General features: G+C 41.1%; 1 protein-coding gene across 2 annotated transcripts in view; it reads left to right on the top strand.

Annotated features, from left to right (window-relative positions):
• The window catches only part of RELN (reelin), a 272,240-nt gene that overhangs the window by 100,124 nt on the left and 158,373 nt on the right, over window positions 1-13,743 (top strand). For both annotated transcript variants that reach the window (XM_021384542.1, XM_021384541.1), the window contains exon 4: window positions 9,033-9,103. In XM_021384542.1, the coding sequence (XP_021240217.1) occupies window positions 9,033-9,103 (71 nt within the window). The remainder of the gene's footprint in view (window positions 1-9,032; window positions 9,104-13,743) is intronic.

Here is a 13,743-nt window from a genome sequence, read left to right as displayed (position 1 = left end):
GTTAAATTCACATATCAGTTTTTGTTTAAAATAAACTTGATAACTTTAGCAGTATTTTATTATGTAAAAACATTCACAGATACCAGAGCTGTGAGTCTGGACATGCTGTTAAACATTTTGGGAAAAGCCACTGGAGGGCTGTGTGCATTTGATTAGTGTGGCTGACTGCTCTGAGCAGGAGGTTGGCCTGGGGAAACCCCGAGGTCCCTTCCAGCTTGGATTTCTTATCATCCTGTGATCTTCTGTGGGGAGTGATGATGAGTCTGTGTGCCCAGACATGGTCTCCTGGGTGGAGGAATCAAAAATTCTGCCTTTGTTTCAGAAGCAGCATTACATAAATGGGCACCTCTGAAACAAACATGTTTGTTGAAGAAACACCAAGCTATGCCATGAGCAGCAGAATCCATAAACCTGTTTTGTGCCCCTTTGGGCAGTGAGTCCCCACAGCACCCGCACCGCGGTGCTCCCAGGTGCTCTCACAGCATATCTCAGCCCCTCCTGCAGTGCCTTCAGGACATCCTACCCGCCCGCCCCCATACAACCATATCCTATGATCAGTGCCAGACCTCCTCACCATAGTCTCTCCACTTTATGCCATTTTCCTGATGTCCTTCCACCTGCTTTTTTGGCTCGAGTTCTGCAATACTTAACAAATTTGTCATTTTTTCCATGGCTGACAGAATTAATTATTCTGCTAAGGCAGTATTTCACCTGCCTATTTCTGTTTGTAAGCTGGTATGGTCCTAAGGGATACCTGCTTTCTTCCACCACATAAATCTGGTTGAAAATGAAAAACCAGGGAGGAGGAATAACTGTCCTTTGTGTGATTAGTGACCCTGCTTTTTTATTCCAGGAGATCTGTTGTATTCCCCTCATGCAGGAGGCAATAGGGGCTGTAATTCCCTCTCTGAAAAGCAGTGAATAACAGTTCTTCAGTAACAACTATAGCAGGTCCTACCATTATGTGGTTTGTACCAATCTGTAAAAGGTTTGTGTACTTCATTTGTTTCTCAGTCCTCTGGAAATATTTAGGACAGTGGGAACAGTAAAAGACATGTAAGATTAGGGGAATATGTCAGTGTATGTATGTGTATGTAAATATGTACAGTGTCGTGTACCATGGACAGTGGGCTGCAGCCTGAGACATTCTGATTTTTTTTAAAGCAGTTTTCCAGCTTTGTAATCTACTTTACATATTGTGGATGCACCAGTTGCATCTCTGTAATTAGTGCTGAATTGAGCGCTCGTTAAGAAATGGGGTTAATTTGGCTATGTGAGGATTTCCCTGTGTGGGTTGTAAAGCAAATACAGGGCTGAGGTTCCAGAATCTCATATGGTCCATCTCGTCTGCAGCTGTTGGCAGTGTCCTTTGGGGACTGTAGGCAGCAAAAACAGGTTGCTGCTAAAACAGCAGGCTGCTAAAACCCAAACAGTGAAATCACAGAATCACTGCAGAGTCGTAGAGGTTGGAAAGGGTCTCTGGGGATCATCTAGTCCAACCCCCAGCTACAGCAGGTTCCTTACAGTGGGTTACACAGGAAACTGCCCAGGTGAGTTTTGAATATCTCCAGAGAAGGAGACTCCACAACCTCTCTGGGCACTTCTATATATTCTGTAGGATCATAGAATGGCTTATGTATGAAATCATTTATTTCTAATCCACTGCTGTGGGCAGGTTTGTCACCAGATCAGGCTGCCCAGTGTCCCATCCAACCTAGCTCTGAATAAGTGTTTATACTTCTAGAGATTTCAGGTACTTTGAAAATCCATAGTAAATTGTGAAGTTTCATTCTGTGATAGAAGAAAAGACCTGGGTGCTTGGGTTTTTTTTGTTGTTCTTGAAGAATAATTTAGGTGATTGAAAGACATTTTGATTAAATATACACTTCAGAAGATTATACAAGCAAAATTTGGAGAAAATACTATTTTTTATCTCAAAAAGATGTAATACATCCATTAGGCTAGGGCTAAATATAGACTTTAAGTGTTTATAAATGCTCAACACATTAGCAGCCCAAAATGCTTACAATCAGTGTTTCGCTAGATAATTAAGCACAATAGACTGGAAAGCCTAAGACAAGGACAGAACCCTCTCCCAAACAAGGGAAAAGGTGAAAACAGAGACCTAGTTGTTGGCACTGTGTCAATATAGAGACAATGAATGCTTGTTCTATTATTTATATGAACTGACTGCTTGGCAGATGCCACTGCAAAAAACTCTTTATTTAAAATGTAGAAAAAAATAGAATTTGCTTTCATTTATAATCACACAATGCAAAATACTAATGAAAATGTTGGATTTCCTGTAGTCAGGAAGAAAGTACTGTGCTAATCTGCTTTCAGTCAATAAGAGGCTCTAATCATTCTAGTCACATCAAAGTAGATAGAAGTGAAAAAGCATCTTTTTATTCTTTGAGATACAGGGGAAAAGAGGATGGAAATGCTTGCAAACAGTTGAAAATGGTAATTCCTAATATTTTCTTCTTTGATGATGCATATTTACTGTATTGTTACTCCATTCTGTACTCACTCCTTGCAGCCAAACAAAAATGTGGTGTGTTTATAGCATTAGAAAAGAATATTCTCATAAATTATAATGTGTTGGGGCTGGGGCTGTCTGCACACCCTTCTGCTTCCAGTGCTGTAGCCATAACTCCATTCTCTCTAATATACAGAAAATGTAACTCTAGAATTAAATGTTCACCTAATTTATTTGTCTACCTAAAGTCTTTTTACTAATTCAAAACTTGGTTAAAGCAAGCACTTAAATATGTATTTAAATCAACCCCTAATCAGAGCAGCGCTTCTTAAGTGCATGCAGTGTAGCGCAGTTTTTCTACGTTAAACCATAACAACTTAAATGTGCTTGATCTTGAACTGATGTTAACATTTGACTGTCATATTACTCCTTTCATATTTTCTCCTAAATTTATCTATGGGAAATCATCATATTTTTTCTCTCTCATTTTTTTTAATGCCAAAGACAGCAACAAAAAAACCCACCCCACCTTTCTTAGCGAAATGGAAATTGTTTCCAAGCTGACTCAAAACTCATGTCTCAAGATGGAGGGTGGCTTTCCCAGCTCTTCCAACTGCAACAGAAGAGACTGATCATGAAAAATTAATCAGTACTTTTGAGAAAAAATAAGATGGCAAAAATGAATGGCACATTATATCACTATTTCAACTAATAAATTTGACTGAAACAGGAGGGAATTTTGCATGTTTAGGTGGTAGCCACATTACAAAATATATGCAGAAGATTCTTAGGGATAGATCTTGGATCCCTGTTCTCTACATGTCTTGTAGGTGTGCAATGGACCATGTACACAGTTGGAAACTTAATGCACACATCAGGCCAACACACAGAAGGGTGCACGGACCACTGCACATTTTAAAAGTGCCTCATCTGGAGTGCGGTTGAAGTTGTAGGTTTAAAAATGCATATTTTGCGTGGAGTGCAATGAGAGAAAAGTCCTGCAGGACTGGCTGCGTACAGGCTGGGGCTGGCAACAGGAGAAGAGTTGCAGTGAGCCCCTTAGAGTGCACAGATGGTGTGTGGGAGGGGGACGCAGCCCATGCTGCACGTGTTGGTTTGTCCCAACAAGTGGAGGTTTCCACCAGCCTTATTCATGTCTTAATGTTTCATTAATAGCAGAGCAATCTCAGCTAATGCTAGCTGATATGGACACACGTACTCTCTTCTGTACAAAAGTGCTGTCTTCACACCAAAGACATCCAAAAAATGGATATGTTGACAGTTGAACTAGATGATCTTAGTGGTCATTTCCAACCTTAATGACTCTATGGAGACTTTGATTTATTTCCCTATTGTTTACTGGATCTTCCTGAGAAGACTTTTGACCGACCGACCTGCATTTTCTTCTCTCAGACAGAAAACTTTTTGACTTTGTTGTTATTTTCAAAATCTCTACAAATATGCTTGTTTAACCCTTGTGTTGGATTCCCAGTGCCTTTGCCACATGGGCCATCCCTGGAGGTAAATTCAGAGACAGGAAATAAAGAGAAGAGGCCTTTGTTCCTCTTGTACTTGCTCTGTATGTTTTGGGCACCACAGAAGAAAAAGGACGTAAAACTATTAGGGAATGACTAAAGGAGGGCTAAAAAGATGGTGAGGGGTGTAGATGGGAAGAGCAGAGGCTCAGGTCCCTGGGTTTGCTCAGCCTGGAGCAGAGGAGCTGAGGGGAGGCCTCATGGCAGCTGCAGCTCCTCACAGGGAGCGGAGGGGCAGCGCTGAGCTCTGCTCTCTGTGACAGCAACAGGGCCCCAGAGAACGGCATGGAGCTGTGTCAGGGGAGGGTCGGGGAAAGGGGTTAGGGAAAGGTTCTGCCCCAGAGGGCAGTGGGCATGGAACAGGCTGCCCAGGGCAGTGGGCACAGCCCCAAGCTGCCAGAGTTCAAGGAGTGTTTGTACACCGCTCTCAGTCATAGGGTTTGAATTTTGGGTGGTCCTGTGTGGAATCAGGAGTTGGACTTGATGATCCTTACAGGTCCCTTCCAACTCACAATATTCTGTGACTCTAGGACTCTGTGGCTGTGTCCCACAGACTTCGGGCTGGTAAAGCTGCCCTGGGTGGGCTGGTTGCTCTTTGGTCTCTAGCACACTGCCTTCTGCTGGTCATTTTAATCCTTTCCCTCTGAAGCCTTTTCACCTCTTATCCAGGCTTTTAGAGCAAGCATGCTAATTTCAGCCTCTTGCACTAATGTTGACATAAATAATTGCATCTTACTTGCCAGATTTCCCTGGCAGTTCCCACTGAATATGGCCAGGACAGCTGACTTTATTTTTTTGTAACCTCGGGGAATAAACAGTTGGTTAAAGTGTGGGGGGGAGGCAGAGTCAAAACCATGGTTTTAGAATGCACACATCCTGCTCTTTAATTAGACTGTGTTTTCTTGTCAAATGAAAGCTGAGGTACCCAATCCTTGGAGGCATCCTGCAGCCCTGGGCAGCCTGATCTGTTGAGTGGCAATGCTGACCATGGCATGGGGTTAGAGCTAGATTAATTTTAAGGTCCTTTCCAACTCAAACCATTCTGTTATTCTGTAATTCTATACGCTTGTTTTCCATGATCCTATTAAAAAGCTGTCTGAACTGTCTGTCATGAAATGGGTTGGGTTACTGCAGGAAATCTACATTCCCAGGTCTTCTTCTGAAGACCTCTGTGCTGGTACTTTCCCCTCAGAGGGAATGATGCCACCAGCCCCTGTAAGAGCAGAGTGAGGGCCAGGCCATTCTGACCCCAGAGCACTACCAAGGGAGGTGTGGGGCCTGAGCTCTGAGCTGGTCATGCAGTGCAGCATGCTGCAGGAGCAGGGAAATGGAAGTGGATGTGAACATCTTTGGACTTGTTTCTCCCAAATCACCCGAGGGCTTGAACAATTTGTATAGTCACATAGGGGACAAAATGATGTTACTTAGGCTGTGTACAGGGGAGCTGGCGGTGCTGCATATGAATAGAGATTTTAAGCCTGTTAGTACAGCGGTCCTGCACATCCTCTTTCACAGGTAACATAGACTATAAATAGTTCAAGTGTAGATTTGGAAGATCATGTTTCTTTTCTCCTTTTTGGTGACAATCTGAAAGTCTTTATTACCACCTGATTTCACCTTGGGGAAATGAAGTTCGTTACAGAGTTCCTAGAGTCAAAGCATGGAGTTAGTGATGTCTTGAAGTGACAGCAAGCCTCGGTGCCAGATAGAGCCTTCCTCTGCTCAGAGCCCTTTTGTCCTCCCTCAGCAGTTTATCTTCTCTGGCTACTGTTAAAAGCACATTTTCCCTTCTCTCTTACATAGCCCCAAGCAGACAGATCCATCTAGGCTAATGGAGGTGTGAAGTTAATGTAAAGAGGAATCTTATTACCTCTAAGTTGTTTTTCTTTCAAAGCACTCACTTACCATGTCAGGATGTTCCTTTTCCCATCCATTTCTCTTTTATTATTCACCTCCTGGGAAAGACTGGTTCACAGCGAGGAGTTGCCTTGGGGCACAAAGAACGTGCATGCTGCCTTTTGGCAGTGCTTGGTTGGTCACTTGGCCGTTGGCTGGAAGTAGTTAACATAGAGTGACAGCAGGACTACAGGTGGTGTGGAGTAACACTAATTAATACTTAGTAAGTGCGTTAATCTAAGCAATATTTAACTACACTGAAGACTGTACAGAAACTTCTGAAAAACGGTACAGAAGCCAGTTATAGGCAGGTCAAGAAAACAAACCCCTGTAATTAATAACTGAAAACATTTTCTTTCTCTACTAAAGCTGTTTTAGATATTGCCAATGTTATTTTTATTATAATTACCATAAATCTTTTGTATTTTTAGACCTGAGTGTCAGTCTAGAGATCGGTATGGTTTGGGGTATGTTACACATTTTTGGAAGACAAAAATCCAGATTCACGATCCCTTTTGGTTAAGCTTACCTGACAGGGAGGAACTAGGTCTACTCTGGTCTACTCTGTGCTGGTGAGACATCACCTGGAGAACCATATCCAGATGTGGAGTCCTAGGTATGGGAGAGACATGGACCAGTTGGAGCACATCCAGAGGAGGGCCACAAAAATATCCCAGGAACACCTCTCCTATGAGGACAGGCTGAGAGAGCTAGGGCTGTTATGCCTGGAGAAGAGAAGGCTCTGGGGTGACCTCAGTGCCGCCTTTCAGTATCTAAAGGGGGGCTATAAGAAAAAAGGGGACAAGCTCTTTAGAAGTTTCTGTTGTGATAGGAAAAGGGGAAATGGCTTTAAACCAAAAGAGGGAAGATTTAGACTAGATATGAGGAAGCAGTTTTTTATAATAAGGGCGGTGAGGCACTGGCACAGGTTGCCCAGAGAGGTTGTGGTTGCCCCATCCTTGGATACATTCGAGATCAGGCTGGACTGGGCTCTGAGCAACCTGATCTAGCTGTAGGTGTACCTGCTCATTGCAAGGGAGTTGGCCTAGATGACCTTTAAGGGTCCCTTCCAACTCAAACGATTCTATGATTTTATAATCACCAACAGAGGCAGTTCAATGCAGGAAAGGTACATTTTGCACTCCATTCTGAAAGTAGCTAAGTTGCTGCATAATTGCACCACGTTACTGGCATTTACTCCACATGTAATGCATAAATAGAGAGGAAAGCAAGTAGTTAACACTGGAAAAAAAAACAAAAGCAATATCCTTCGTAATTCTCTGACGCTGCTCTGGCTGGTGCAGAACTCATGCATATGCCCACTGCAAAAGTGGAGGTGCCGTGAGTGCTTGCTGCATGAAGTGGTGTCTGTCCTGCAGAGCGCTTCTGTCCCTGGGCACAGATTGCTCCTGCTATGGAGCAGCAATAATTGGCTCCTACCAGCTATCAAGCAGAGGGTAATGGACACAACAAGATTCAGACTGTTCTGGCTGCTGACTCTGTGTTTGAAATCGTAAAATAGTTCCATAATGAGCATGGTAGGGACCAAAACTTCACACAAGGAACATGATCCCAGCTCTGTGCCCATGCTAGTATCGCTACCTGGTGAGGCTCCTCTCCATGTTCTCCTATGCCTCTGGAAAGTCCAAGCTGCAGAAAAAGCAACATGCACAGAGAAGGGAGTTCCCCAAGTGCCCTAAAAGCATCAAGTGGTGATAATGTTACATTTCTGGACATAGGAGTAGGGGTAAATAGAGTTTTCCTGATTGAGCAAGAGACAAATTAGATCCCAATGGAGTTTTCATTTACTCCTGTTTGGCAGACTGCGGATGAGTTTTACCTTGAGGATCCACTGTATCTGAAAAACATAATATTAGATGTGTTTTATTGCTCTTCCCTGTCAGTGCAGCTGGCCCAATAGCTGAGGAAAAAAACGGTATATGTTGAGTTTCCACTACCTACCAAGACGTTATGCTCCTTCCTGACAGTTTCATAAGCAAGCCAGATGTGATCCATTAGAGGTGGCACACGGTTGCCTGAAAAATCACACTCATGAAGTTGCTCTCAGTATCTCACTGTTGGACTAAGGCTGTTTCAAGGAATATGTATGGATTAATCTTGAGTCCATTTCTGTTAATTATTTCCATTACTGAGTTGGAAAGGGTGAAGAACATGTATGAAGAGTGTGTATAAGATGTTGAAAGAACTTTGGCTGCAAGAAGTCAGAAATCAGAGTCAGTACTGATTTAGTTTTGAAATCAACTAGATAAAATTAAGTTGTAACATTACAGTTAGGAAAGAGAGATGAAATAAGCAATTGGAAATAAAGAAGAACTGGTGCTGTTAGCATGGCAGCACTGTAAGAGAAGAGCAAGTCAAATTGCATTGGATTTCTGGCTGATTAGAAGAAAACAAAATTATGTATCTTTCTCCATGGTACATTAACTGGGCTGTTAGCTGTGAATTGTTAATTGGAAACGTTTATTCTTTAGACAAAACTGGTAAGACCTCAAGTACAGAAACTCTGTGTGCAGCGTATCGCTTCCTCAGAGATGGAGATAGAGAGATGAGCAGAGACCAAGATGATGGTATGTTGTTCAGAAAGTGAATGGTCAGAAGATGGGCAGTGCAGGCTCTCCTTTTTTGGACAAGTTTTCCCTGTTTCCAGAAAGGATTTCTGAAAACCCATTCAAGATCTGCATTTCTATCCAGAATGTAACAGTATTGCTATAGCTCACTGGATCTTGTGAATATTAATTTTCCAGGGCAGCAGCTCTGCAAACATTTCTTCTTTTCTGCTCTGAGGCAGGTATGCATTCTCAGGCAAAGTGATAAGCTAAGTTCTGTGATACACCTGCTCTTACTCATGTCCCCCAGTGAATGCCTGCATGAGTGCTTTATATTACCAACTTAGGCATTTTGATTTAGGAATTTTTCTTTTGCTATATACAGAAAAAATCCTGTGAATTGTTCTACAAGTTTAAAAACAGAGTGCAGAAAGAAGAGCCCAGGCAGAAAGTAGAATGGGACTTCTGATTTAATTACTCATGCATATAGCTGTACATATGCATACATAAATGAGCATGCTACATTATTTATTGTTGTCTTTTTTATGTCCACAGGGCTACAGCTACTCATAGGGGCCAAGTTATATTCAAGGATGCCTTAGCACAACAGCTGTGTGAGCAGGGAGGTAAGAGCAGCCATTATTTCAAAAATATCTGGTAAATGTGGTTTTCTGTTGTACTTGCATGTCAATGTTTTTCATCACGAAAGGAATTTTAGAAAATTTTAGTCAGGACATTCCCTATATTCTCAAAACCAACTCTTTCTGTGGTTCCACATCTCTCATTATTGATCCGAGAAACCCAGAATTCTGTCCCGTCTGCTGAACGCTGAAGAATGACTGAAAGTTGAAGTACATCCTATTGCTTTATACCATTAAAATCAGCCTATAACAACTGCCTTTTGTTTTCTGTCAGCACCACAAGCTGAGTTTTAACTATAGCTGTATTAACAAGAAAAGAATGCAGCATGCCTACAGGAAAAGCTTCATTTACCATCCTGCTCACGAGCAACTCTGTGAAGAACCTGCCTTCCAATTTTGTGAAAGTAGGCTATCACATTTTTGCCTTTCACCAACAACTTTTGATCATTTTTATAGCTAAACAAAATGTTTGACTTAAACTGACTTTGAAAATCTAATTGTTTGCACAGCTTATCATATATAGTCTTTTGATGAATAACCTCCAAATAAATGTCCTGTTGTGAGTTGTTGTCTACCAACAATGCATGGCTTTGAATGTGCTTCATTAAGGCAGTGAGAAGTAGGGAAGGTATCCATCACTTCTGGTACAGGAGAGAAAGGAATATCTGTGCTGTGTGATTTCTGTGATCCAGTTTTCTCTGCAAAATTTCAGTGATATTTCTGGGTGAAGAAGGACATGGGCCAAATCAGTCTAAAATAAACATTTCAACGTTAGAAATGTATTGTCATTTGAACAAACGAGAAAAAAAATACATACTTTTGGGCCTACTTAGTATTTCTTTTTTATATAAGCTTGGGAATATCTGTGCAATAATTTTGTAACAGGAAGTTGTTGGACATTACTGAGAAGCATTTATTGAGGTGTGAAAAAAGTATGAATAGTATCCCTGTGAGTGAAAGAAAAATATTTCAGTTTTCAGTTTCAATATGTGAGTTTTCAGTATTTTAATATTTCAGTGGGAAACGGGAATTCAGAGAGGTGACTGAAGATACCAGCTAACAAGTTCAGAAGCTAGAATTAATTATATTTTGAATAAATTAGAGAAATGTAACACAGGTGTTGGCAATCAGAAGGGAGTGTGATAGTGATCTGGATGGGAGGTGATTGGACGCAGCACGTATCTGTGTTTTACTGCGTGGAAGGAAAAACCTCTGGTGAAATTACAAAAAAGTTTTTGGTATTCAGAATAGGAGATAAACTGTACAAGCATTATGTTTTGGTGGCTGCTATAAGGAGATTTGGGAACAGGAGTACTGTCACGAATGCCATATGGGATGTGTTAAGGAGAACAGTGAGGATATCTCACATGGGCTACTTGCTGGATAGACATGAGTGAAAAAATTGATACAGTTATTAGCATAAAATAGTAAAAAGACTCCTAAAGATGTGAAATTCTCTATAGGTGCTGCATAATGAAACCAATGCCAAAGTCAGAGCCTGCAGTGGTCAGAACAGGAAAGGAAAGGACAAATAAGTAGAAGACATACTGAGGGAGGAGTGACAGGGAGTCAGAGCTGGCAGTTATCAGCACAATGAAAGCTGTAGGCAAGCAAGACAAAAGGGAACATATGACCATCAATATCAGAGCTGGCAGCGTGGTCAAGGAGAATATGGGCAAAGCAGCAGGATTCCCCCTGCCAGAAGAAAATACCTTGACAAACAGAGAGTATTGAGTAGAAATCCATCAGTACAGGCTTTGATAGTCCTTGCTTCTGAGATGTATACAAGATGTCTTTGCTAGCAGAGCTGGCAATGTATATTGTAATTCTTTTTTCTCTGTTTTACACTTCTCCAATTTTGAAGCATAACTCAACCTTAAATCAACAATTTAGCAATACTCATGGATTAGAACAATAACTCCTGATGATACCCAGAGTACACAGGGACTCCACAGGATAAGAGAAAATGGGATTTGTTTATTGGCTGTGTGCAGAGAATAGAAGATGATGAGCTATGCCATCCCTGGGCTCCTCTGTGGCCATCCCTTTGCCTTCTCCACCACACAGACACAGAGAACCATGTCCAGCACCATATCCCTTAAGAGACCTCAGGCTTCCCCATCTTGTGGTCATCTCCCAAATCCTCAGCAACTTCTGTGTTTTCTGTAATGTTCCCACTGATTTTCTTTACTTTGTATGAAGAGTACTAAATAACTCCACAGACTATGTGGATTTGTATTTTCCAAAGTATTTGAAATTACGGTGGTAATTCTACCATCCTCAGGTTTGTCTTAGTCAAGGATCATCCTGAGGTGCAGTTTTATGAGCAGCCCACAGTCCATGGCAGCCATGTAGTCAGTTAATTCCTCTGAAATACCAACGTGCAAGCTTCTCAGAGCTTTGCTTGGCTCTTCCCCAGATTTCTGTCCAGCTGTCAGTTTTCCTGACTCATCTGGTCAAAAACTCTGTTGCCCATTGCCCTTCTTCCAGTCCTGTCCAGCAGCAGGCTACCCTCTGCCCTTTTGTTTTTATTTCTTAAGCAGACGATGTGCATTGCACTGGTCTTCTCTACCAGTGAGAACTATTATAACTTACACTATTAGCATTGATTTTCCATTTTAAAGAAAAGATGCTTTCTTTGAAGCAAACCTCACTTTTTTTCCGTGCAGACAATCACAGTCTCAGCAACACTGATAATATAAACAAAGAATTATATCAGAAAGAATTAGTGTGTTTATTTAAAAGCAAAGATAAATATGCAAAACTGCAAGAAGGATTGACAGAAGTGAGGTTTTAAGGTCTGTTTCTGGCTCTAAACATTACTTAACTGAAAGGCTGAAGTGAAAAATGTGACACGTAAAATAAAGAAAATAAAACCAAAGGGAAACTTTATAGATTTATTATAGAACATTTTTGTAATAATTATTCACTGGAGATTATATCAGCCTTCGTAATAACTAGTACAAAGGATATACACGAAGACATGAAACCAGCACAGAATCTCAGAAATCATGATTGCTGTGGCTGTCTGCCCTTAGATGTGCATTAGTAAATCCTAATAGAGTTAATGGGATTTGTGCAATGAAAGGAAAGTGTATTTCTTATTTGGAAGTGAATTAGAGGATGATAAAGGGTAGTGTTAAGGAATGGCAATGCCAAACCAGCAGCTCTATATATAATGTAAATGGAGTAAGGAAAGACACCACAGGGAAAGACACAATGGCTTGAAAAGCTGTAAGTTCAGCATACAATAAATATTTTAAGAATCTGGAGAGATCTTCGAGAACTGATGCATGCTTTAAAGTTTGTAGGAATCTTGAGGAAGAAGGAAAACATAAAAACAGGCAAGAAAACAAAAAAAATTACAAGCCAAGACAGAAAAGGTAGATGTGTTATAAATATTGGTAAGGAAAGGTAAGTATATTAATGACTGATGATATCATCATCATGATACCATTAATAATATCTTTAGTAATGTATTTAACCTGCTCATCTAATAGCAAAATGAGTGTAAAATAAGGTCAATTTACAAATCGATAAGGTAAACTTGTACAGATTTTTTCATATTTATTCTTGTCCTGAGTAGAATAAAAATTTGACATGAAAAAACACTAGTGTAATTAAAATGGAGTTGGCAAAAGATCAGACCTGGCTGCACTGTGCTGTGGACCTCGAGGGAGACCATCAGTTCTGTATGAGAGCAGCGATGGTGCTGGAGAAAGAGCTCTTGGTGGAGCTGTTGGCACCCACATCGCACTGTCTGGTGTGGAAGGGCTAAGGGACCGTTGTCCCGGGCCCTCTATGTATCTGTGGGCTAGTACTACAGTTCTTTGGCATAAGGACCGTGCTGGGAGATTTGTGAGCATGTTATAGAATCACATTGTAGAATGTCACAGCATGTCATTTAGTTCTGCCTGAGTGAAGGAGAATCAGAACCATTAAACTTAAAAGATGGAAATGATGAAGGGTATTGTTGTTCCCTTCTAGTGCAGAAACATTCCTTTCAGCAAAATTCTGGAATTTTATACAATCTTGCATTCACCACCACTAACTGTAGGACTGATGTTCCTTTCTTAAGAAACCACACCCTGCTCTGACAGATGTCTCCATGTGAAAGTAAATAATGAGAACTGGCCCAGGTTCCCTTTGATGTGATAGCTTTTGCCTGAATGTTTGCGGAAGATCTTTTAGGCATGTTTTGTACCTTGTAAATATGGATTGAAGAACACTTTGAAAAACAAATACGAAACAGATTGCAGGCTCTCAGGCTTGACCAGAGTAGCATTTTACAGAGGAATGAAGTTCGGAGCTGACATATTGCTCCTTGGCTTATGTGTCAGCAAGAATAATGCAGCCCTCGGGCAACACGCTGACTCTCTCTAAGGGAATGCTCAGCCTCTATCTTTCAATAGCGACTTTGTTTACCAAAGGAGAGAAAGAATTGGCAGGATTCTAAACAAAAGTATTCATTTACTTTTTCATCTTCATCTGGCTGCTTATGAGGAGATTAGACTTTTTCATAGTCTGCAAAATATAATATACCTTTCTGCACCTTTCATTTATGATGAATTGGTGAGTGACATCTCACGGCTGCTGCCTGTTGAACTTGGAGTTTGATGCTTGTC

Source organism: Numida meleagris, chromosome 1 (assembly GCF_002078875.1).
Source record: "Numida meleagris isolate 19003 breed g44 Domestic line chromosome 1, NumMel1.0, whole genome shotgun sequence".
Taxonomy (NCBI): domain Eukaryota; kingdom Metazoa; phylum Chordata; class Aves; order Galliformes; family Numididae; genus Numida; species Numida meleagris.
The sequence above is the reverse complement of the archived record's forward strand: the minus strand, read 5'-3'. Positions and strand labels throughout refer to the sequence as shown.